This window comes from Chiloscyllium plagiosum, chromosome 35, assembly GCF_004010195.1.
Source record: "Chiloscyllium plagiosum isolate BGI_BamShark_2017 chromosome 35, ASM401019v2, whole genome shotgun sequence".
In the NCBI taxonomy this organism is placed as follows: Eukaryota; Metazoa; Chordata; class Chondrichthyes; order Orectolobiformes; family Hemiscylliidae; genus Chiloscyllium; species Chiloscyllium plagiosum.
The window spans coordinates 3,483,614-3,506,107 of record NC_057744.1 but is presented as its reverse complement, the minus strand read 5'-3'; the positions used below and the strand labels follow the sequence as shown (position 1 = coordinate 3,506,107).

At 44.9% G+C, this 22,494-nt stretch overlaps 1 protein-coding gene across 17 annotated transcripts in view; it reads right to left on the bottom strand.

Annotated features, from left to right (window-relative positions):
- Positions 1–5,170, bottom strand: part of phldb1b (pleckstrin homology-like domain, family B, member 1b) — a 372,433-nt gene extending 367,263 nt beyond the window's left edge. For 8 of the 17 annotated variants that reach the window (XM_043676463.1, XM_043676465.1, XM_043676476.1 and 5 more), the window contains exon 1: positions 4,766–5,169. In XM_043676463.1, coding sequence (XP_043532398.1) covers positions 4,766–4,915 — 150 coding nt within the window. In that variant the 5' untranslated portion in view covers positions 4,916–5,169. Of the gene's footprint in view, positions 1–4,765 lie in introns of all 17 variants that reach the window. The other 9 variants (XM_043676461.1, XM_043676462.1, XM_043676471.1 and 6 more) reach the window with 3 other exon arrangements.
- Positions 5,171–22,494: the final 17,324 nt, after the last annotated feature.

The window sequence follows — 22,494 nt, the reverse complement described above, 5'->3', positions numbered from 1 at the left end:
TATAGAATGAGCTGCCAGAGGAAGTGGTGGAGGCTGGTACAATTGCAACATTTATGAGGCATTTGGATGGGTTTATGAATAGGAAGGGTTTGGAGGGATATGGGCCGGGTGCTGGCAGATGGGACTAGATTGGGTTGGGACAGGTTGAACCGAAGGGTCTGTTTCCATGCTGTACATCTCTATGACTCTAAAAACAGTTAAAACGCTTGAAGATCAGGGCAGCAGTGAGTGTGGCTGGTTTGGAAGTGGCAGCAGAAATTCCACAGGCATGCAAGGAATTTCAGGATGAGCTTGTCCTTTGCTGAATAGTTCCAAGATTTCCAAAGGGTGATGAATGGACTATTGTTGAGTTCTGCACAGATCCATTCCAACAAGTGGGCATCCCTCCCAACTTTGACAGATCACTGACAGAGAAAAGCAAATTCCACCTTTCAGATTTTGTACTGTTTACTATCCTGCGAGTGAATTCAGTAGAAACCTACTCAACACTAAACTGGGTTCCTGAGTGACAATCTCCAATCTTTAACAGCATCTGCAGTTCTTTCGGTTTATTTTTATCAGAAACTGCTGGAAAAGCTCAGCAGGTCCGGTTCCATCTGTGGGGAGAAATCAGCTTTAACCTTTCAGGCTCTCCACAGACACTGCCGGACCCACTGAGCTTTTCCAGCAGTTTCTGTTTTGGTAGCTCCAAGCTTGTCCTATCACATCCGTCTCTTGCTGTGGACTCCTCATTTTCAATGAGAACCCCAGCTAGGGCTCGGTCAACATCACTCTTCACTCTGAGTCTGGAAACTGGGGGTTCATCCCACTCCAGAGATGGTTGGATCTGGGTGCGAAAGGGTTAATGCTGAGGACGCCTCTGAGCACCACCTACAGTGATGACATTAAATGGAACCCATGGCTAGAGCAGCTTTGGATGGTGAAGGCAGGAGACCCAAAATCAGGTGCCCCTTCACAGATCCTGGAACAATGTCTATCATATCAATGCAACCTAGAACTAGCATGGGAACAAGAGTAAGCCATTCAACCCCTCAAGCCTGTTCCGTGTTCAATGAGATTGCGCCTCCCGTGCATCTAACCCACAGTCCTTAATAATTTGCTGATCAAAAACCCACCTATCTCAGACTAGTTGCTAACATTGCCACCTTGGGCGATTGTCTGTGTGGAGTTTGCACATTCTCCCCGTGTCTGCGTGGGTTTCCTCCGGGTGCTCTGGTTTCCTCTCACAATCCAAAAAAATGTGTGGTTCAGGTGAATTGGCCAAGCTAAATTGCCCGTAGTGTTAGGTGCATTAGTCAGGGGTAAATATAGGGTAGGGGAATGGGTCTGGGTGGGTTACTCTTTGGAGGGTCAGTATGGTCTTGTTGGGCTGAAGGGCCTGTTTCCACACTATAGGGAATCTAATCTAATCATGCAGTGACCTATTGTTAGGGGACTGCTGTGTTGCAGTGGTAGCAACTTACCCCTAAGTCAGGAGACTTGCTCAGAAGTCACACCAGATTTATTTGAAATCACAAGCCTTCGGGGGAGCACTTCATCTGACAAAGGAGCAGCACTCCGAAAGCTTGTGATTTCAAATAAATCTGTCGGACTATAACCTGGTGTTAGTGTTCTGACTTTGTCCAACCCCAGTCCAACACTGGCACATCCACATTAACAGACCTGGGTTGAAGTCCCACCTGTTCCGGAGGTGTGTCATGGCATAGCTGAACAGATTGGCTAGAAATATCTAAAAGGAGACAGTGAGGTCTGCAGACAATTGGAGATGAGAGTTGAGAGAGTGCTGCTGGAAAAGCACAGCAGGTCAGGCAGCATCCGAGGAGCAGGAAAAAATCGACATTTCGGGCAGGAATGTCATCAGGAATGATTTGAGAGAGGAGGAGAACTTCTTCAAAGTAGGCTTTCTTGGAAGAGGCTTTTCAGTAAGGTCAAAATCAATTGGGAGACTCTGATTAAGGGCCCATAACGTCAATTTTCCAGCTCCTCAGATGCTGCCTGACCTGCTGTGCTTTTCCAGCACCACACTCTCAACTAAAAATATCGAAACCTGACCGTGTTAACGACTAGAGACTGTTCTACCTCGACCATTATGTGTTGTTTTCTTCTCCCACACCGGACAAAGCAGGTCCCGTAGGTGTCCTGCTCTTTATAGACAACAGTGGCAGCATCCTTCATGAGGAGTGCAGTGAGCTGACAAACCCAGGCAAGGGAGATCACAGTCCGATATCCACACTGATACTCCCAGTGAGACACTGGGCCCGATCCCATATCCACACTGATACTCCCAGTGAGACACTGGGCCCAATCCGATATCCACACTGTCACTCCCAGTGCCACACTGGGCCCAGTCCCATATCCACACTGAAACTCCCAGTACAACACTGGGCCCAGTCCCATATCCACACTGATGCTCCCAGTGCCACACCGGGCCCAGTCCGATATCCACACTGATACTCCCAGTGCCACACTGGGCCCAGTCCGATATCCACACTGATACTCCCAGTGCCACACTGTCTCAGTCCGATATCCACACTGATACTCCCAGTGCCACACTGGGCCCAGTCCGATATCCACACTGATACTCCCAGCGAGACACTGGGCCCAGTTCCATATCCACACTGACACTCCCAGTGCCACACTGGGCCCGTTTCAACTGAGACCTTAAAGTGAAACCCCATCTGCCCTCCCAGGGGTGCATCAAACATGGTTATAAAGCAGGCTTATGAGGAGGTAGTGGGTGAGAGGATGAGCTAGTGAAGGCTGCTGTACAAATGTAATTGCACACCACCATCTGAAGATGGAAAGGGGAGGTTTCCCCAGCATCTCAACATTTAATTAACATGCATTTCTTTACACAAACAGTTCGATCATGTATTTTCGTGCTGATTAAAAGAGCTTCCTGAGTGCAAAACTAGCTGACATGTTGTTCACAGTACGACTTCAATGTCTTAACAACAACATTGCCAACTTGCATTTATGTGGTGCCTTTAATCAAATCTGTGCAGCTTCACAGGAGTAGTAACAAAGAAAATGTTTTGTAAGTCACATTAGGGGAGGAAATTAAAAGCTTTCTCAAAGAATTACATGTTAAGGAACATGTTAAAGGAGGAAAAAGTGAGGCAGAGGCCTTTAAGGAGTGTATTCCAGAGACTAGACTCCAAGCAGCTGAAGACACAGGAAAGCATGTTGGCTCAGTGGTTAGCACTGCTATCTCACAGCGCCTGGGACCTGGGTTTGATTCCAGCCTCGGGCGACTGTCTGCGTGGAGTTTCTCCCCATGTCTGCGTGGTTTCCTCTGAGTGCTCTGGTTTCCTCCCACAGTGCAAAGATGTGTAGGCTAGGTGGGTTAGCCATGGGGAATGCAGGGTTACAGGTGGGGAGGGGGGGATACGCTTCAGCGGGTCAGTATGGATTGATGGGCCAAATGGCCTTCTTCCACACTGTCCGAATTCTATGACATGGCTGCCAGTGTAGAGTGATTAAAAACTGAGCTATGCAAGAGCTCAGGATTGGAGAAGCACAGTGATACTCAAAGGACTGTAGGCCCAGAAGTGGTTACAGAGATAGTGAGGGGAGACACAAAGAAGGGATTTAAATATATCAATGTCAATTTTAAAATCAAGGCATATTAGATCAGGAGTCAACACAGGTCAGTGGGCACAGGTGGGATAAGGATGGTACAGGTTACAGATTTTCAGATGAGTTCAGATTTATAGAGGGTCAAAATTGAGAAATACGGAAGGGTGGGTATCTTGTAGATAAAAGGGGATATCTGGTTGGAAGCTCCCATCAGGATTAAACAGGAGCAGGATCATCCGGACAAATCTGTAACAAGCACTGACAATGCTGGAGAAACTCAGCAGCTCTGCAATCTGTGGACGGAATGGGAATTCTGAAGAACAGTCATACCAGAATCAAAACATTAACACTGCTTTTCCCTCTCCACAGTTTCTCCAGCACTTTCCGTGTTTGGAACAGGATAAGGAAGTTTAGCCTCAGATAGAGGGACAGACTTGATAGTGAGTGAGTGGAGTTTGTAATGGAGACTATAGACGTGGCTTTGATCTTATTGATATTTTGTTGGAGGGAATTTCTGTTGATCCTGTTCTGGATGAGGCGACCTTGAGAGAGGTAGTGAGCCAGGGCTGTCTGTCATTGTGTTTATCCTGAGTGTTTTTGAACATGGTGTCATGGAGGAGTAGCACAAGATTTAGATAAAAGAAAAGGGCTTTGGGTTGATTCCTGCGCTGGTAATAGCGGCAGGAATGGAAGGAGAAACCAGTGTGATCGCCTGTAATGATGGGAATGGAATTAAGTCTGAGCTGTCTCACTCCACTAGATATTTAGCCACCAGATGGATTTTTATAACAATCTGAAGACTTCACAAACACCTTTTATTTTTATTCCCAGTCCTTGTAGAAAAAGAAACTGAAATAACATTCTCCAAGTGCCACAGTGAGGTGTGTATCTTTGAATTAGTAATTCAGGAACATCGCCACCGCACTCTGTACCCATCAATTACAGCAAGTTCAATGTTATTAAATCAGCAAGAGCTGTGGTACTGGAGATTTTTTCACACTTCAAGTGGATACATGAGGAACATTTCGCAAACCCAATATTTCACTTCACAATGGCAACACTGTAAAATCCTACTGTGAATTCACAGAACCTGTTCCATAGAATTTGCAGAGACAGAGAAACATTCATTATTGTGCTCTATATCGGGCTTTTCTAGCTGCACAATCAGCGAAAATTCAGTCTTTACCTTAAATCGCACTCTCTTTGCCACCTTCCTGTTGTCTAAGAGCAGCACGGCTGGGAGTTGCTGGGCTGAACTGCTTGAATCGAATGTCTCATCGATCTCAGGACTGGAGACGTCCAGCAACCCCTGACTTGGTTGTGTCTTCTCCTTCATACTTCTCGTGGCCCTCAGTCCTGGGAATAAGTCAGGAGTGCTCCTGAAGCACCGATAACCATACCGACTGCCATAGGAAAACGTGTCTGGAGTCAAAATAAAGCTGCCCTGAGGCAACGTTCTCTCCTCCTGCTCCTTCCTTTCTCTCTCAGTCGGAGATTTGAGTTCTGTTGCAACAGTCAGGAACAGCGTGAGCTTGTCAGGACGAAAAGACACAAGGATAAAACATTCGGAACTCTCTCCGTGAGCTGACAAGGGCTACAGTCCTTCCCTCCCGAGGCAGCCTGTACGAGGTAACAGTGCGATGCAAAAGGAAATCTTCCTCCTGCCTTTATGCTGTGATGTGACAGGAGCCAACACACAGAGATTCCAAGATCCCACCTACACTCCCCCGTAAACTAAACACACGGCTTCCTGACTGAAAGGAGGGACAAAGTTACAAACATCCAACCTCCCCCCCAACCCCCACCCTCCACGCCCCCACCCCACAACAAAAGATAAGGAAAAGGCAGATCGGGAAAGCAGGGAGCTGGGAATACATTCACTTGAATGATTCCCTTTGCTTCTCTGCTCCCTGACCCTTGCTGGGGTACAGTTTGACAACTCTCAGTCTCACATCCAAGTGAGCACTGCCTCATGCACAGGTCCACGCCACAGTCACCTTCTGCACAGCAAACTCCCACAATAGCAACAAAATCAGTAACTAGATCTTTGATATTGTGATGCTGGTTGGAGGATACACAATATAATGGTCAGAATGCCAGGGACAACTCCCTCACTCTTTTTGGATTTAAACCATGAGATCTTTTATGTTCACCTTAAACAGCAGATTGGACCTTGATTTATCCAATGGCCAACTCCTTCAACTATGCAGCTGCCCCTAATTTGGTGCTTGAAACACATCTCAGCGACACAGGCTATACTCTAGATCAGTGTTTCTCAACCTTTCCATATTCAATGCCCCCTTCTTATCCTTGAAATCATGTAACGCCCCCCCAAATCACCAAAGTATTACCTTATCACGATAATTTTAAGATGCTCAGACAAGTGGCAAAATTTGATTGGCTAATTAGCTGTATCGTGCATTCATTCTGCCACCCGGTAGAACAGTTGAAAAGCTACATTTCGTCGTCCTAGAAACGACACGAGTTCGGTGATATTGATCTCGGCAGTAGAATCAGTGCCAACTGTGAAATGGTTTGCCATTCACAGAGAAGACTATCAATAATAGCGCAGCAACCAATCAGAGCGCACGCCTCCATGGGTACAGGGAAAATAACAGACTCGTGTTATGCGACTATCCATCTGGACACAGCTACGTCCTTCAAGGACGCGGCAGTCTTCCAAGTGATTGGTAAGCTCTCTACAAAGTCGCTCAGTGCCCCCTTGCCACCCCCTTTGACTTCAACGCCCACCGAAGGAAGGCAAATACCCCTCGGGAGGCGCTTCCGCCCCCGTTGAGAAACGCTGCCCTAGATCAATCACGCCAATACAGAATGGTGGTGTCCTCTGTCCATGGTCCCAAAACTCAATCAGCAAGCCGATGGTCACTTGTCATAATGTCAGAAATCAGGCAGCCACACTGAGCACAGCAAGATCCCACAAACAGCGGTGGCGATGACCGGACAATGTGTTTTCACAATGGTCACTTGAAGGGTTACTAACCACGAGACAGCTATTCTCCATCACAATCCAACTTTCAAAAGATTTTCTGCATGTCCCCTCTGCCCAGCTTCTGAAATGTTGTCGTTCCCACATTTTCCTGGACATTTAGCAAAACCTGCCTGGGAGAAGCGAATCCTGCTGCACAGAGGCGTCATCCACTAGTGATGTCCTTGGCGATTATCTGTCCATAGCTTGTTTTGTCTAGTACTTTGGACGCCTCTCTCTCTCTCTCTCCATCTCTATCTCTCTCAGGGTTGGTTTTTCAAAGCAAACACTGAAATAATAGAAATGAAAGGCATTCAAGATGCCTCGACTCATTCCCCCTCTCTCCCTAAGAGCAGCCCTGAGCTGCGTTGGCCGGGAGGGTTACTCCTGAGTCAAGTGGTCAACACTTGAATTGAAACACGGTGGACCGAACTCAAGATTTGACGGTACCCCTTGGCCCGCTCCCTCAACCCTCCCCCTTCAATAACGCAATGACGGTGCAGTCTCTCCAAGTCGATTTCCACCGCGATTTCTGTGGGCTGGAGAAACGCTAGGGGCTCCCTCTACTTTTCGCAGGGGGAGACCATGGCTTGGTTTTCTCTGTTCCATCTCCCATCTTCTCTGTCATGGTTTCACCTTGTTTCCATGAGAATGATGCACTTCCATCAGGAAGCAGAGCCTGGTGAAAACCAAAGTGCAGAGACATTTGGATGACAGCGCACACACACTGAGCAGATGGTGCATTTCACTTGGGCATCTGTGAAGTGGCTCACAGCCACATCAACAAGAAGCTGCATTATTTAAACGAGCTACAACACACTGCAACACACCAGAACCATGCAGGAACGAGGAAGAACACCAATACATGATCTTCACAAACAACGGATATCCCAACAGCTTCATCCACTGATGCCTATTGGACAGACAGCACCACCTGTACGACCCAATACAATGGTCACCCTACCGTACACCAAAAACATATCAGAAATCACAACCAGACTATTACAACCACAAGGAATCATGGTAGCACACCACCCCACAGCTGCACTACACCAACTCCTCACCAGGACAAAACACTCCATACCCACAACATGCAGGACCAACGTGATATACAAAATCCCATGTAATGATCTCCATAAACATCACATTAGTCTGACCGAGAGAAAACTAGCAATCCAGACACATGAACACCAACTTGCATCAATTCTCCCTCATCTCAGTACACACAAAGAGGGCCACTGATTTGACTGGGGACAATGTAACCGTTCTAGGACGAGCTAACCAGGGACAGGCACAGGAATTCCTGGAAGCCTGGCTTTCAATCTGGAATGCCATCAACAAGCACGTTGACATGGATCTCATATACAAATTGGAAATGAGACCACCCACCTTGAAAGGCCGCAGCATGTATCTAGCGGAGTAGAACAACACTTAACGGAATTCACACCGAGGATGTGGCCTAGAATGGGGACGGAACGACTGCATGACAATCCAGCAGCTCAGCCTACAACCACATCCACAACCCAAGCTACTGACCTTCACAAGAACTTTAACATCAACAAGAAACTCAAATCCAGCTCCCTGAAACCCAGTTAGAAGTCACATTGCAGCTGAATACAGCTCGGTGAAAGAAAAGAAAACTGACAACACAAAAACACAGAAGACAAATGTCTCCTTGGTCAAGGGAACTCTTCCCCCACAGTACCCTGGCCGTGTGGCCAGCTAGTTCAGAGTAAAATATATGTGAAAGCACTCGAAGGTTGCTGTGAAAGTCGAACACATAGCCACTGGTTTAGAAGACTATCCCTCTAACCACTAAGCTACAGAGTCGGTTCTCACGGCTTTACCTGAAATCACAAGCTTTTGGAGTGCTGCCCCTTCGTCAGATGGAGTGACTTCACCTGATGAAGGGGCAACTCTCTAAAAGCTTGCGATTTCAAGAAAACCTGTTGGACTATAACCTGGTGTCATGTGATTTCTGACTTTGTCCATCCCAGACCAACACTGGTACCTCCACATCATCCCTGAAACCCAGAGACTTTCCATTGATTTTAATTGAGAAATGTATTTTTAAAGTTAAGAAGGGGCCTGGACATTTCAGCTTCCCTTCGGCTTTGCCAATTCACACAGAGCTTCCAGTGACCCTTGACTCCACTCGAACAGGTTGGCCTTGACGGACCTGACTCAGGGCATTCTGGGAAAGCAGTGCTGCCGCGATAATGTCACAGGGACCGCTTTGTGCAGGACCCCAGACTACTGCTGCAGAACATGGATTCAAATGCCACTAATAACAGCTGAATAAAACCCAGAATGTAAATGAAATCAATCCTAACAGTAACTACTTGGCCACTACCACTTGTCACAAAATCCATCTGGTTCACCAATGTCCTTTAGAGAAGGCAATTTGCTGTCCTTACCTGGTCTGGCCTACATGTGACTCCTGACCTTCCATAATATCGTTGGCTCTGAACTGTTCTCTGGACTTTTAGGGATGGGTAATAAATACTTGCCAGCTATAGATACTAATATCTCTTGAATGAATAAAGGGAAAACCTGCATAGTCTCAGTCAGAAGAACTGAAGGAGTTGAGGCACTGTACCAGTAATCCCAGTGCCCCCTGACTTTTAAGCTGCTGGGGAATATCATTAACCACTGACACGAGGCCAATCAGCCCCTCGAATCTGCTATCCACTCAGTTAGATCATGGCTGATCTGTACAATCTGATCGAAGATTTTGAGTTATTAACAGGAAGGGACAGGGTAAAGAAAGATAAACTATTCCCATTGGTTGGGGAATCCAGAACTCAGGGGAATTGACTGAGAATTAACACCAGACTGTTCAGGAGAGATGTTAGGAAGCACTTCTACACACAAAGGGTAGGAGAGCCTTGGATTTCTCTTCCACAAACGGCAGTGGATGCGAGATCAATTGTTAATTTTAAATCTGAGATGGATACATTTTTTGTTAAGCAAAGGCTTTAAGGGATTTGGGCCAAACGCAAGTATATGGAGCTAGACCACAGATCAGCCATGATCTCATTGGATAGCAGAAGAGGCTCAAGGGGCTGAATAGCCTACTCCCTTGTCTATGTCCCTGGAATGAATTTCTCCTCCTTAATAGCATATTCCAAACCTAAACAAAATTAGGAAATCATTTGCACTCAGTCGACAGCCCCAGTTGATCCTCAGAATGCACAGGTTTTAATGGAGGAAAGAGAGTTTCAGTTTTCTGTTGCTGTTTGTTTACAACAGTCGTGAATCGACAGAGATTATTTTAACCAGACAGGTGAGAATCCCCAAATCATTCATTGTACCACTGACTGGGCCACAAAGAGAATATGCTTCCCACTAAACAGCAGGTGCCATCATTTTCCAGGTTGTTCCTATTTAGTTGATATACAATACAGACACTGTGGTCTTCTTCAGGAGCTGCAAAGACAGAGGGTTTAGGCTACTGCTCTTTTGCTTCCGATATATAATAGCAGCTCTATATGGTTGGCCCAGCTACATTACAACAGCTGCTGTTAACACTGTGTAGGACAGGATGGAGTACGGCAATGTGGTCAGAACAACTGTGAGGTCCTGCCAAGACCCAGCTCCTGGTCAAGGTCAGCGACAGAGACGAGCTGCTCGATGTCAGTCTGCTGTTTCAGAGTGTCATTGTGCTTCTGCTAGCTTCGGGGAAAGGAGCTCAAGAAGACACTAAGGAATTTCTGATCTTTTCTCCCCTCTCTGTACTCCAAAAATACACAGTTGTGGTGACACGATGCAGCTACCATCCAATGACTCCCTGAAGGAGCTGTTCCTCACATGAAAGGCAAACACACAAATTAGAAGCAAGTGTAGGCCATTCAGCCCCTCAGGATTCGATAAGGTTGATCTGATTGCAGCCTTAACTCCACTGCCCTGACTCTTGTTAGTCAAGAATTTATTGGTCTGCATCTCAAAACTAACCAATCACCCTGCCTCCACCATCCTCAGGGAAGAGAATTCCAAACACTCACGACACACCAGAGAAGAAAATTCTCCTCTTCTCTGTATTAAAAGGGAGAGGCCTTAATTTGAAACTATCCCTTTGTTCCAGTTTCTCCCACAACAGGAAACATCCTTTCAGCATCCACACTGCCAAGACCACGCTGTCTCAATTACATCATTTCTCATTCTTTGAAGTTTCAATGGGAGAGGCTAGACTTGTCCAACTTTGCTTCATAACGTAACCACAAATCCCAGGAGTGTCAAGCAAACCGTCACTAAACTGCTTCTAATGTAATGATGTCCTTTCTTAAATAAGGCGACCAACACAGTACACAATATTCACAATGCGCCCTCACCAAAGCCTTTAGATTTTTAGATTTAAATTTTATTGTCACATCTACTCAAGTGCAGGAGTACGGTAAAAAGTATATAATGTTGCCACACATGGTACCAAAGTGCCTAGGTACAAAAAAGCTTAGGTACAAAGTAGTAAGAGAAATAAGAGTTTAAAATTTAAGCATTATCTCACAGAATAGCACATAAACAAAGAAATATGTACATTAAAGTTTACATTAAAGTCTTTCATAGTTTAAACTAGGAAAATAAAGGAATAAGCTAAAAGGTCATTTGTTTTTGATGGGTCCTCCACTTACCTCGCTCTGCTGTCTGTTCCCTACATTGCTGTCACAGACACTGGTGCTGCTGCTCGAACTGCCACCTCTCCGATTTCCCCCCGGTGCCTTGGGAAATGTCCGGGCTGGATCCACTCACACACCAAGCTGAGGCACCACCATGAGCAGCCCAGAGACTTACTGACATACCACTGAGAGACAAGGCTGAGAGACACCGAGAGACCAGGCTGAGAGTGCAGGCTAGGCCCCATCAGGAAACCAAAGAGGGAATAAAAGAGGAAAAAACAGAAGGAGCAAAGGAGCTCCAGTTGGAGCATCCCCCTCTGCTGCCATCTTGACCACAGCATACTGAAGCAAAACAAAATCCTTTTCTTTTCTGTTACACTTACCTTCAAAGAAGCATCAACATCCCACCTGCTGATCACTTGCTGCATACTAACTGTGTGTGATTCATGTACTAGGTTCCCTCTGTATTCATGTATCTGGATTCCTCTGCTCTACTGGATTGTAAAATTTCTCTCTATTTAATCAATATATTATTTTAGTTCTAACGGACTATGTGGGCAGGTTAGCATTTTTGCATTAGATTCTACATCTCATTCCTCAAATTAAGGATTAGACATGGTTGGATAGAAAGTGTGTTGTATAAGTGCTTTAGGATCCTGGAGAAATCTTGTGATGATATCACAGTGCTGCTCCTCACTGGGCACAAATAGCACAGTATGGGTGGAGTTGTGGGGAAGTGAAGAAGAGTGTTATGTCTGTATAGATGCATGTGCTGCAGATCAATGAGCATTTGGTGGTAGAGTTTATGGAAGAATCTCTCAATATTGCAACAGTGAGATTAAAGCCTGGCACATTTCTGAAAACCACATTTTGTAGTACTTACACTTAATATGGTGGCTCAGTGGTTAGCACTGCTGCTTCATAGCACCAGGGACCTGGGTTCAATTTCAGCCTCAGGCGACCGTGTGTGAAGTTTGCACATTTTCCCCATATCTGTGTGGATTCCTCCGGGTGCTCCAGTTTCCTTCCACAGTTCAAAGATGTGCAGGTTAGGTGAATTGGCCATGCTAAATTGCTCATAGTGTTCAGGAATGTGTAGGCTAGGTGCATTAGTCAGGGTAAATGTAGAACAATAGGGTAGGGGAATGGGTTTGGCTGTGATACTCTTTGAACGGTCAGTGTGGACTTGTTGGGCCAAATGGCCTATTTCAAAGAAAATTCTATGAAAGTATAATAAAGAAATGCCAAATTATAAAGAAAGCCAAACGTGAAGACAGACTTTGACGTCTCCTTAAGCAGTATGTCTTGGACGTAAACTCATAGGTTTGGTCATAAATCCATATGGGACAAGAATGTAAGGAGGGACAGATTAGATTTGGTTTGATTGGGTTGGGGAGGGTGGTGATGATGGTGCTGTAATTTTACTGGGGATGCAGATAATGCTTCTGGAGAAAGAAACATTTTGCTTGTATCCTGAAGTATTCATGTTGACCTTCGTTCCAATATAAAGAGTGAATTTCCTTCAACTATTTTGTATTTGGGATTGTATTCATGAGAGTTTAGAAGGCTGAGGGGAGCTCTAATAGAAACCTACAAGATAATGCATGGCTTAGAAAGTGTGGATACTGGGAATTTGTTTCCGTTAGGCAGGGATCCAAGGACCGGTGGGCACAGCCTCAGAATTAGAGGGGGTCAATTTGGAACAGAAATGAGAAGACATTTCTTCACCCAGAGAGTGGTGGGCCTGTGCAATTCATTGCCATAGAGCGCAGTGGAGGCCGGGACGTTAAACGTCTTCGAGACAGAGATTGATAAATTCTTGATCTCGCAAGGAATTAAGGGCTATGGGGAGAGTGCGGGTAAGTGGAGTTGAAATGCCCATCAGCCATGATTGAATGGCGGAGTGGACTCGATGGGCCAAATGGCCTTACTTCCACTCCTATATCTTATGGTTTAACTATCAATCAACATTGTAGTGGGCAGGGACCTGCAAATACAATGGGGTAGCTTATGGCTTTGTGTAACATTATTAAACAGTAAGTCAACACCCAGGTTCCCCAAAGACAAAACAGAAGTCGAAATGGGGGAAAGGATGCAGCCAGTCTGTTAACTCCCAATTACCTGATTTATATCGTCACACTATCAGGGCATGACTCGATGGAAAACAGAAAAGTAGCATTTTAAAAAGAGAAAAAATATTCTGTATCACTTTTGCACCTCCATCGCTTATTTGGTTGATGAGCAGGCACTGTTGATTTTATTTGACTTATTATTGTCATATGTACTGAGATACAGTGAAAAGTATTGTTTTTGCATACTATCCAGACAAATCATACCTTGCATAAGTACATCAGGGGATTAGAACAGAATGCAAAATATAGTGTTACAGCTACAGAGAAGGTGCAGAGAAAGATCAACTCCAACATATGAGAGTTGATAAAAGGTGGAATCAGGAAGGACCAGCAGGTCAGGCAGCATCGGAGGAGCAGGAGCGACGATGTTTCGGGTTGGGACTCTTCATCAGGACTCTTAGACGAGGTTCCCTACAGTGTGGAAACAGGCCCTTCAGCCCAACCAGTCCACACCGACCTTCCGAAGAGTAACCTACCCAGACCCATTTCCCGCTGACTAATGCACCTAACACCATGAGCAATTTACCAGGGCCAGTTCACCTGACCCACACATGTTTGGACTGTGAGAGGAACCGGAGCACCCGGAGGAAGCCCACGCAGACACAGGGAGAATGTGCAAACTCCACACAGACAGCCGCCCGAGGCTGTGAGGTAGCAGTGCTAACCACCGAACCACGGTGCTGCCCACAGAAGCTGAAACAGCAAGCTCTCAATGTACTGTGGAGATATCACTGGGGATGAGAGGTCTGTTCATAATTGGCAGGGTTGCAGATAGTGAGGAGGATTGTCAAAGGGTATAGTGGAATATAGATAGATTGCTGATTTGGGCTGAAAAATGTGTTACAAAGCTGGTTCTCTTCTCAAAGTTACTGTGCTCTTGAGTTTTTTTTCAGAGAGGGGGTAATTGGCCAGACTCCAACTAGGCTGGGTTTGAAAGGGTTATTGGGGAACTTTTTGTTTAAACCTAAAGAAATCATGCTTCAGGCAGAAAGCTTTCAAGTAATTTCTTTTTAAAAACTAGTATAATCAAGGGGGGCGTGGCCAGCTTTTTAGCTGCGCAGGTCAGTTCAGTTCGGGGGTTAGTTGAGTCAGAGTCACAGTTGAAACTGGAAGCTTGCTCCCTCCTCATGCCCTTCTGACTTTGTGACCGGTAAGCATTTTGCCATTTTTATTTTTTGTGCTAAGGGGTCTGTTTATGGGGATTGTTGCAAGTATTGCTGGAACAGCATCATTAAGTCAGGATAGTCTGTCGGGATTTTGGATGGGATAAGTTATCCAGGATTCTATTTTCTGTTCTTTGTGTTTCATTCTGTAATTTTGTAAATAAATTCTGCTTGATTAAAATTTGGCTGTCAGACCAGCTAACTCACTCCAGGAATATCCATTGTACACTTACCTGAAACGAACAGCAAAGTTATGATCTGGGCTACCTGCTGAAAAATGTTTTGAGGGGTCTGGCCTGGTCCATAACAAATGGCAGATGAATTTAATCCAGAAAAATGTGAGGTGGTGCACTTTGGAAGATCAAATTCAGGTGTGAATTATACAATAAATGGCAGAACCCCTTAGAGCATTGACATAGAGGGATCTGGGCATAACAGGTTCACAGATCCCTGCACATAGCAACATAGGTGGATGAGGTGGTCAAGAAGGCATACAGCTTGCCTTCATCAGCCAGGCATCAAATATAAAAGTTGGCAAGTTATAGTACAGCTGTACAAAACCTCAATTCGGCCACATTTGGAATATTGTGTGCAGCTCTACACTACCAGAGGGACATAGAGGCTTTGGAGAGGGTACAGAGGAAGTTTACCAGGATGTTGCCTGGCCTGGAAGGTTTTAGTTAGAGAAAGGGTTAGATAGACTCAGATCATTTTCACTGGCAAGATGGAGGCTGAGGGAGGAACCTGATCAAGATCTACAAATTTATGAGAGGTAGCAATAGAGTGGATAGTGAGAGGGGTTTTTTTTCCGAGGGTGGAAATGTCAACTACAAGGCAGCACAAGTTCAAGCTGAGAAGGGGAAAGTTTGGGGGGAGACATACGGGGAAAGTTTTTCACACAAAGGGTGGTTGGAACCTCAATGCACTGTTACAACACAGGGTAAACCCTCTCTGTTAATTTTAAACCAGCAACACAGAAAAGATTTATCCCATGTGGCAATCTGTGAAAATTCGAGAGGTCAAGAACTAGTTAAAGTAAAAAGTAACAACTTTATTTCCTAAAGTATAATAGAGAATAATTAACTAACAACTATTTACAACGCCCATACTTACTTTCCCTTCTATAATACTAGTCTGATAAAGACTTACCAAAATTGAAGTTTCAAAACCAGGCAGCTGTTGAATCTTCCCTTTGTAGCTTCCTCTGTAGATTTTCTTCTTCTTAGTGATTTCTCTTTCACAAGTGATGGAGAGGTAAAGGTACCTTTAAGAGACCTATTCTGCAGGCAGTCTACATTTGTTGGTGGCTTGGCAGTTCTCTCTCAACTGTTCACGTTTTCCCAGTTTTATACCCTCAAAGCATCGGATTGTGTGATTTGGTTTTTAACATTGTCAATATACTCAATTCAAACTGGATTGGGGTTTGGTTATTTTGGGGTATAATTTAAACTGATTGGCCTAATTTGTTTTTGTCTCCAGGCAACCAGCTACCCTAGCTGCTGGACCAAAAGGTTAGATTGTATCTTGTTCAGAACACTTGGTGCTGTCAGGTAGTTCTGCTAGCTTTTAACTTTCTTAAAGGTACAGTACATTTCAGCACCTTCATAACAGCACTGCCAGGGGACATCATGTGAGGCATTGATAGAGTGAACAGTCAAAATCTTTTCCCCAGGGTAGGGGAGTCTAAAATGAGAGGGCATAGGTTTAGAGTGAGAGGGGAAAGATATAAAAGAGACCTAAGGGACAACTTTTGCACGTAGAGAATGGTACGTGTATGGAATGAGCTGCCAGATGAAGTGGTGGAGGCTGGTACAATTGCAACATTTAAAAGGCATTTGGATGGGTATATGAATAGGAAGGGTTTAGAGGGATATGGACTAAGTGCTGTCAAATGGGACAAGATTAATTTAGAATATCTGGTCGGCGTGGACAATTAGGACCAAAGGGTCTGTTTCTAGGCTGCACATCTCTATGATTCAAGGTGGAAGCAGGCACATTAGCAACGTATAAGGCATATCTTGATAGATACATGAACAGGTGGTGAACAGAGGGATAGAAACCACGCAATAAGTAGTGGGTTTAAATGAGGGTTAGGAATCAGCACAGGCTTGGTCAACCAAGGGGCCTATACCTGTGCTGGATTGTATTGTATGAGGTTTTATAAAGATCTGATCAGAGTCAAGAATGTGGTGCTGGAAAAGCACTGCCAGTTGGGCAGCATCCTGATGAAGGGTTTATGCCTGAAACCCTGAGGAGCAGGGTTGATTCTCCTGCTCCTCAGATGCTGCCTGACTGGCTGTGCTTTTCCAGCAGCACACTCTCAACTCTTGATCTCCAGCATTTGCAATGCTCACTTCCTCCTAAAGCTCTGGTCAGACCACATTTAGATTTTTGAAGGATGACGGGTGATCTAATTGAAATATACAGAATACTGAATGGCCTGGACAGAGTGGATGTTGGGAAGATGTTCCTATTGGCAAGGGAGACAAGGACCTGAGGGCGCAGCCTTAGAGTAAAAGGAAGACCCTTACAATGGAGATAAGGAGAAACATCTTCAGCCAGAGAGTGGGGAACCTATGGAATTCATTGCCACAGAAGTCTGTGGAGGCAAGTTCATTAAGTATATTTAAGACTGAGATAGGTAGGTTCTTGAGTATGAAGGGGATCAAAGGTTATGGGGAGAAAGCGGGAGAATGGGATTGAGAAACTTATCAGCCATAATTGAATGGGCCAAATAGCCTAATTTCTGCTCCTACATCTTATGGTTTTATTGTCTTATGGTATATTGTATAAGATTAATTATAGTTAGGAAAGAAGCAATTTTTCTAACAAGGCAAACAGAGCAGTCAATCTGCACACAGAAGACTCCACAAAATAATCTTTTACTGAGAACAGTATTGTTGATTGTGAGATAAATTTCAGCGACAGGTACAAAGGAATTCCCCTGCTCAGCTTCCAAACAATGCAATGGGGCCATTCAGATATACTCCTCCCTCCAACTTCTCAGAAATAACACACCTCCAACAACGAAGCACTTTGCCACTGGTTTCACAGCCCAGAATTTTGACATGAAGACCTAAGTGAACTTACGACGTTCTGATGCAGAGATAGGAGATGCTACCCATTGAGTCTGTGCAGAGTATTGGTCCCTTCGATGATCAGCTCAGGGACATGCAAAGGGAATCTGCACCCACCCACATGCTGCAGGCCCCCTGCGCTTTACATCCTTTTAACCCCCTCAGTTGCCAAGCAACAATCTACTGCATCAGAACAATCAGACTCTTACATAGAGAGAAGGCAGAGGAATTAACGTGGACAGTTAATGAAGCTACAATTTAACTGGCCTTCTTGCTGCAAATATAAAGTAGAATTTCACCCTCCACGTTGTGAAACTTGAAAGGATTCAGAAAAGATTTACAAGGATGTTGCCAGGGTTGGAGGGCTTGAGTTACAGGGAGACGCTGAATAGGCTGGGGCTGTTTTCCCTGGAGAGTCAGAGGCTGAGGGGTGACCTTATAGAGGTTTATAAAATGATCAGCGGCATGGATTGGGTAAATATACAAGGTCTTTTCCCTGGGGTGGGGGGAGTCCAGAAGTGGAGGGCATAGGTTTAGGGTGAGAGGGGAAAGATATAAAAGGGACATAAAGGGCAACTTTTTCATGCAGAGGATGGTGCGTGTGCGAAATGAGCTGCCAGAGGAAGTGGTGGAGGCTGGTACAATTACAGCATTTCAAAGGTACCTGGATAGGAATATGAATATGAAGGGTTTAGAGGAATATTGGCCAAGTGCTGGAAAATGGGACTGGATTAGTTTAGGATATCTCGTCGGCATGGACGTGTTGGACAGAAGGGTCTGTTTCCATGCTGTACATCTCTATGACTCTATCGATTGTTTGGACATTAGTGTCAAAGTGGTAAGAATGTGTGGTGATGGAGAGAAAGGCTTCTGATGATTCGTCAAAAAATTCATCAGCAACAGCACAGAAGTAGGCTATATGATCCATTTTGTCTGTACTGTCTTTACAAGAGTGATTCACCACATCCCCCTGCTCTGCCTTCTCCTGATAACCAGACACATGCTTCCTCTTCAAAGGGTGATCAGTTCTCTTTTCAAAGCCACAGCTGAAACCGCCTCTATTTAGCAGGAAGGACAGTGGAATAGCAATGGTAGGAGTTTCTGGGAGTAATTCAGGAGACACAGCAGAGATTCATTCCGAGGAAAAAGACGGATGGTACAGGGAGGATGGGGCAACCGTGGCTGACAAGGGAAGTCAGGGACAGCATGAAACAAAAGAGAAAGCATATAATGTGGTGATGGGCAGAGGGAAACCAGAGGATTGGGAAGCTTACAAAGGCCAATAGAGGGTGACAAAAAAAATCAGGAAGGAGAACATTAAATATGAGGGTAAGCTAGCCAGTAATATAAAGGAACACTGTAAGAGTTTCTTCACATATACAAAGAGCAAAAGAGAGCCAAAAGTGGACATTGGACTGCTGGAAAATGATGCTGGAGAGATAGTAAGGGGGAACAAGGAAATAGTTGAGCAACTGAATAATTACTTAGCGTCAGTCTTCACAATGGAAGACACAAGAAATTTCCCAAAAATTCAAGAAAGTGAAGTGCAGAGTGGAGTATGGTGGCCATCACAAAGGAGAAGGTGCTAGAAAAACTGAATGGCCTGAAGGCAGCTACATCACCTGGACTAGATGGACTACACACCAGAGTTTGGAGAGAGATGGCTAAAGAGATAGCAGAGGCGTTATTGGTGATCTTTCAGGAATAGCTAGAATCAGGAAGGGTCCCAGAGGACTGGAAAATCTCTAATGTGACACCCCTGTTTAAAAAGAGAGTACAGCAAAAAAGAGAAAATTACAGATCAATTACACTAGCCTCAGTCGTGGGTAAGATCCTGGAATCGATTGGGAAGGATGAGATTTCTGAATATTTGGAAGTGTATGGTAAAATAGTGCAAAGTCAGCATGGTTTCATCAAGGGGCGGTCATGCCTGACAAATCTGCTAGAATTCTTTGAGGAAGTAACTCGGAGTTTAGATCAAGGAGAGCCAATGGATGTTATCTACCTGGACTTCAAGAAGGTCTTCAATAAAGAGCCACACAGGAGGCTACTGAGTAAGATAAGGGCCCATGGTGTCAGCGGCAAGGTGCTAGCATGGATAGAAGCTTGGCTGTCTGACAGAAAGCAGAGTGTGGGGACAAAAGTGTCTTTTTCAGGATGACAGCCGGTGACAAATGGCGTTCCTCAAGGCTCAGTGTTAGGACCACAACTTTTCACTTTATACATTAATGATCACTTTATACAATAATGAAGAAACTGAGGGCATTCTGGCTATGTTTGCAAATGATACAAAGATAGGTAAAGGGACAGGTAGAATTGAGGAGGTGGGGAGGCTACAGAAGGATTTGGACAGCTTAGAAGAGTGGGCAAAGATGTGGCAGATGGAGTACAATGTGGGGTCATACACTTCGATAGGAAGAATAGAGACTATTTTCTAAATGGGGAAGGAATTCAGAAATCTGAAGTGCAAAGAGACTTGGGAGTTCTAGCCCAGGATTCTCTCTAGGTAAACTCGCAGGTTGAGTCAGTAATTAGGAAGGCAAATGCAATGATGGCATTTATTTTGAGAGGACTTGAATATAAAAGCAGGAATGTACTACTGAGGCTCTATAAGACTCTGGTCAGACCATATTTGGAGTGTTGTGTACAGTTTTAGGCCCCATATCTCAGGAAGGATGTACTGGCCCTGGAGTGTGTTCAGAGGAGGCCCTTGAGAATGGTCCCAGGAATGAAAGCTTCACATGTGAGGAATGTTTGAGGATTCTGAGTCTATACTCGATGGAGTTTAGAAGAATGAGGGGGATCTAACTGAAACTTACAGGATACTGAATGGCCTGGACAGAGTGGATGTTGGGAAGATGTTCCCATTGGTTGGAGAGACTAGGACCCGAGGGCACATCCTTAGAGTAAAGGGAAGGCCTTTTAGACGGAGATAAGGAGAAACTTCTTCAGCCAAAGAGTAGGGAATCTATGGAATCCATTGCCACAGAAGGTGGTGAAGCCAGATCATTGAGTATATTTAAGTTAAAAATCACACAGCACCAGGTTATAGTCCAACAGGTTTATTTAGAAACACTCGCTTTCGAAGCGCTGCTCCTTCATCCTGATGAACTGCCTGATGAAGGAGCAGTGCTCCGAAAGCTAGTGTTTCTAAATAATCCTGTTGGACTATAACTTGGTGCTGGGTGATTTTTAATTTTGTCCACTCCAGTCTAACACCGTTAACTCCAAGTCATGACGAGTAAATTTAAGATTGAGATAGATAGGTTCTTGAGTATCCAAGGGATCAAGGATTACAGGGGGAAAGCAGGAAGATGGGGTTGATAAACTTATCGGACATGATTGGATGGTGGAGCAGACTCGATGGGCTGAATGGCCTAATTTCTGCTCCTATGTCTTATGGTTACGCTCAGGTAGGACATTATATCCAGTAATTAGGACTGCACAAATTTCTGCAAAGTTTTAATGAACAGTAAAGTTTCTTCTGCTCTTCAGTGATCCTTTTGAGCAAGAACCTCAAATGTAGCCCCTTAACATAGTCTTACAGCAGAGAATTGGCACACCGTACGTCCCAGTTCTAAAGGTTGGGGTGTTCAATTTCCCCTGGAGAATATAACCCAGGGTGCCACTCCCCATGCAGAACTGAGGGAGTGCTACACTGTCAGAGGTGCCACCTTTTAGAGGAGGCTAGGGGGTCTCTCATAGGTCAGAAACATGTGCGTTATTTCATCGTACTGGAGCTCTCGGTGGGCATTGGATGGCCAGAAAATGCCCAAAATGGGCAGCCAATCAAAGAAGCAATCTGACCATCCCTGCACCAACAATTCACACTCAAACCAGCAACTACTCCACAGAGGAAAACAAATCACATGTTGCCCTTGTTTCATGAAAGAGGATAAATTCACAGATAAACTTCAACCCACACAAATGCAACAGACAAAGTAAATAAAAAACAACTCATATTCTGCAGCAAAGAGGAAATGACTGTAAAACCCTTTTTGAAATACCTTATTAATACAGTGGGGGTTTGCAGGAAAGGGAACATCACTCATTCAGGGGAATGACATTGGAAATAAGGGCAAATTGAAGATACCAGAATCAGCAGCTGCCTCAGCTGTTTGTAGGTCCTTACTGCCCCCAGGAGTCAGGAAGCTTGGTTCAGGATTAAAATCATACATCATAGCCCATGAGAGGCAGCCCCAATCCTGTGGAAATATTGGGCAGGAATGTAGTTTTCTGCTGTCCTCACAGTTGCTGTACTGTGTACTTACTAACTCTTCCCTTCAGACTGACTCACCTCCACACTGGTCAATAGCACAGTCGCACCTGTACAGGGTTGGTCCTGTACAGTGGTTGGGTTTTCATGGCTGCTGCAGCCTACATAATGAAACAGGAAGGGAATGGTGGTGAGGGGAGATGTCACAAGAAACCTGCTTGCAGTTTGGAGACCAAGGGAGATCTGAATCTGACACCTTCTGCCTCTGAGGTAAGGAGTCACCATTGAAGCCAGACTTGGCAAACACTGCAGCCGGACAATTTCGGAAATCAAGCGTGGAGTCGAATTATACCCAGATCTCCCTTAAAAGCCTTTCCTGTGCTTGCTTTTTCTCTTGCTCTCCCAATTGCCACCAGCAGAAATTGATTGTTCAATCTTCAGCGCAGTCCGTATTGTAAACGACATGGAGTTATTGACTTTATCTGGCTGTCCTTGGCAATACATCCATGAAGACTAACATGTGGTTGCAGTTATTATGAAGTCTAATGTAATGTTAAAAATCACACAACACCAGGTTATAGTGTGATTTTTAACTTTCTACACCCCAGTCCAACACCGGCATCTCCAAATCATAATGTAACGTTGACCTTTATTACAAGAGGACTTGAGCACAGGAGTGGTGCAGTCTTATTTCAATTGTATAGGAGTTTGGTTAGACCTGTACCTGG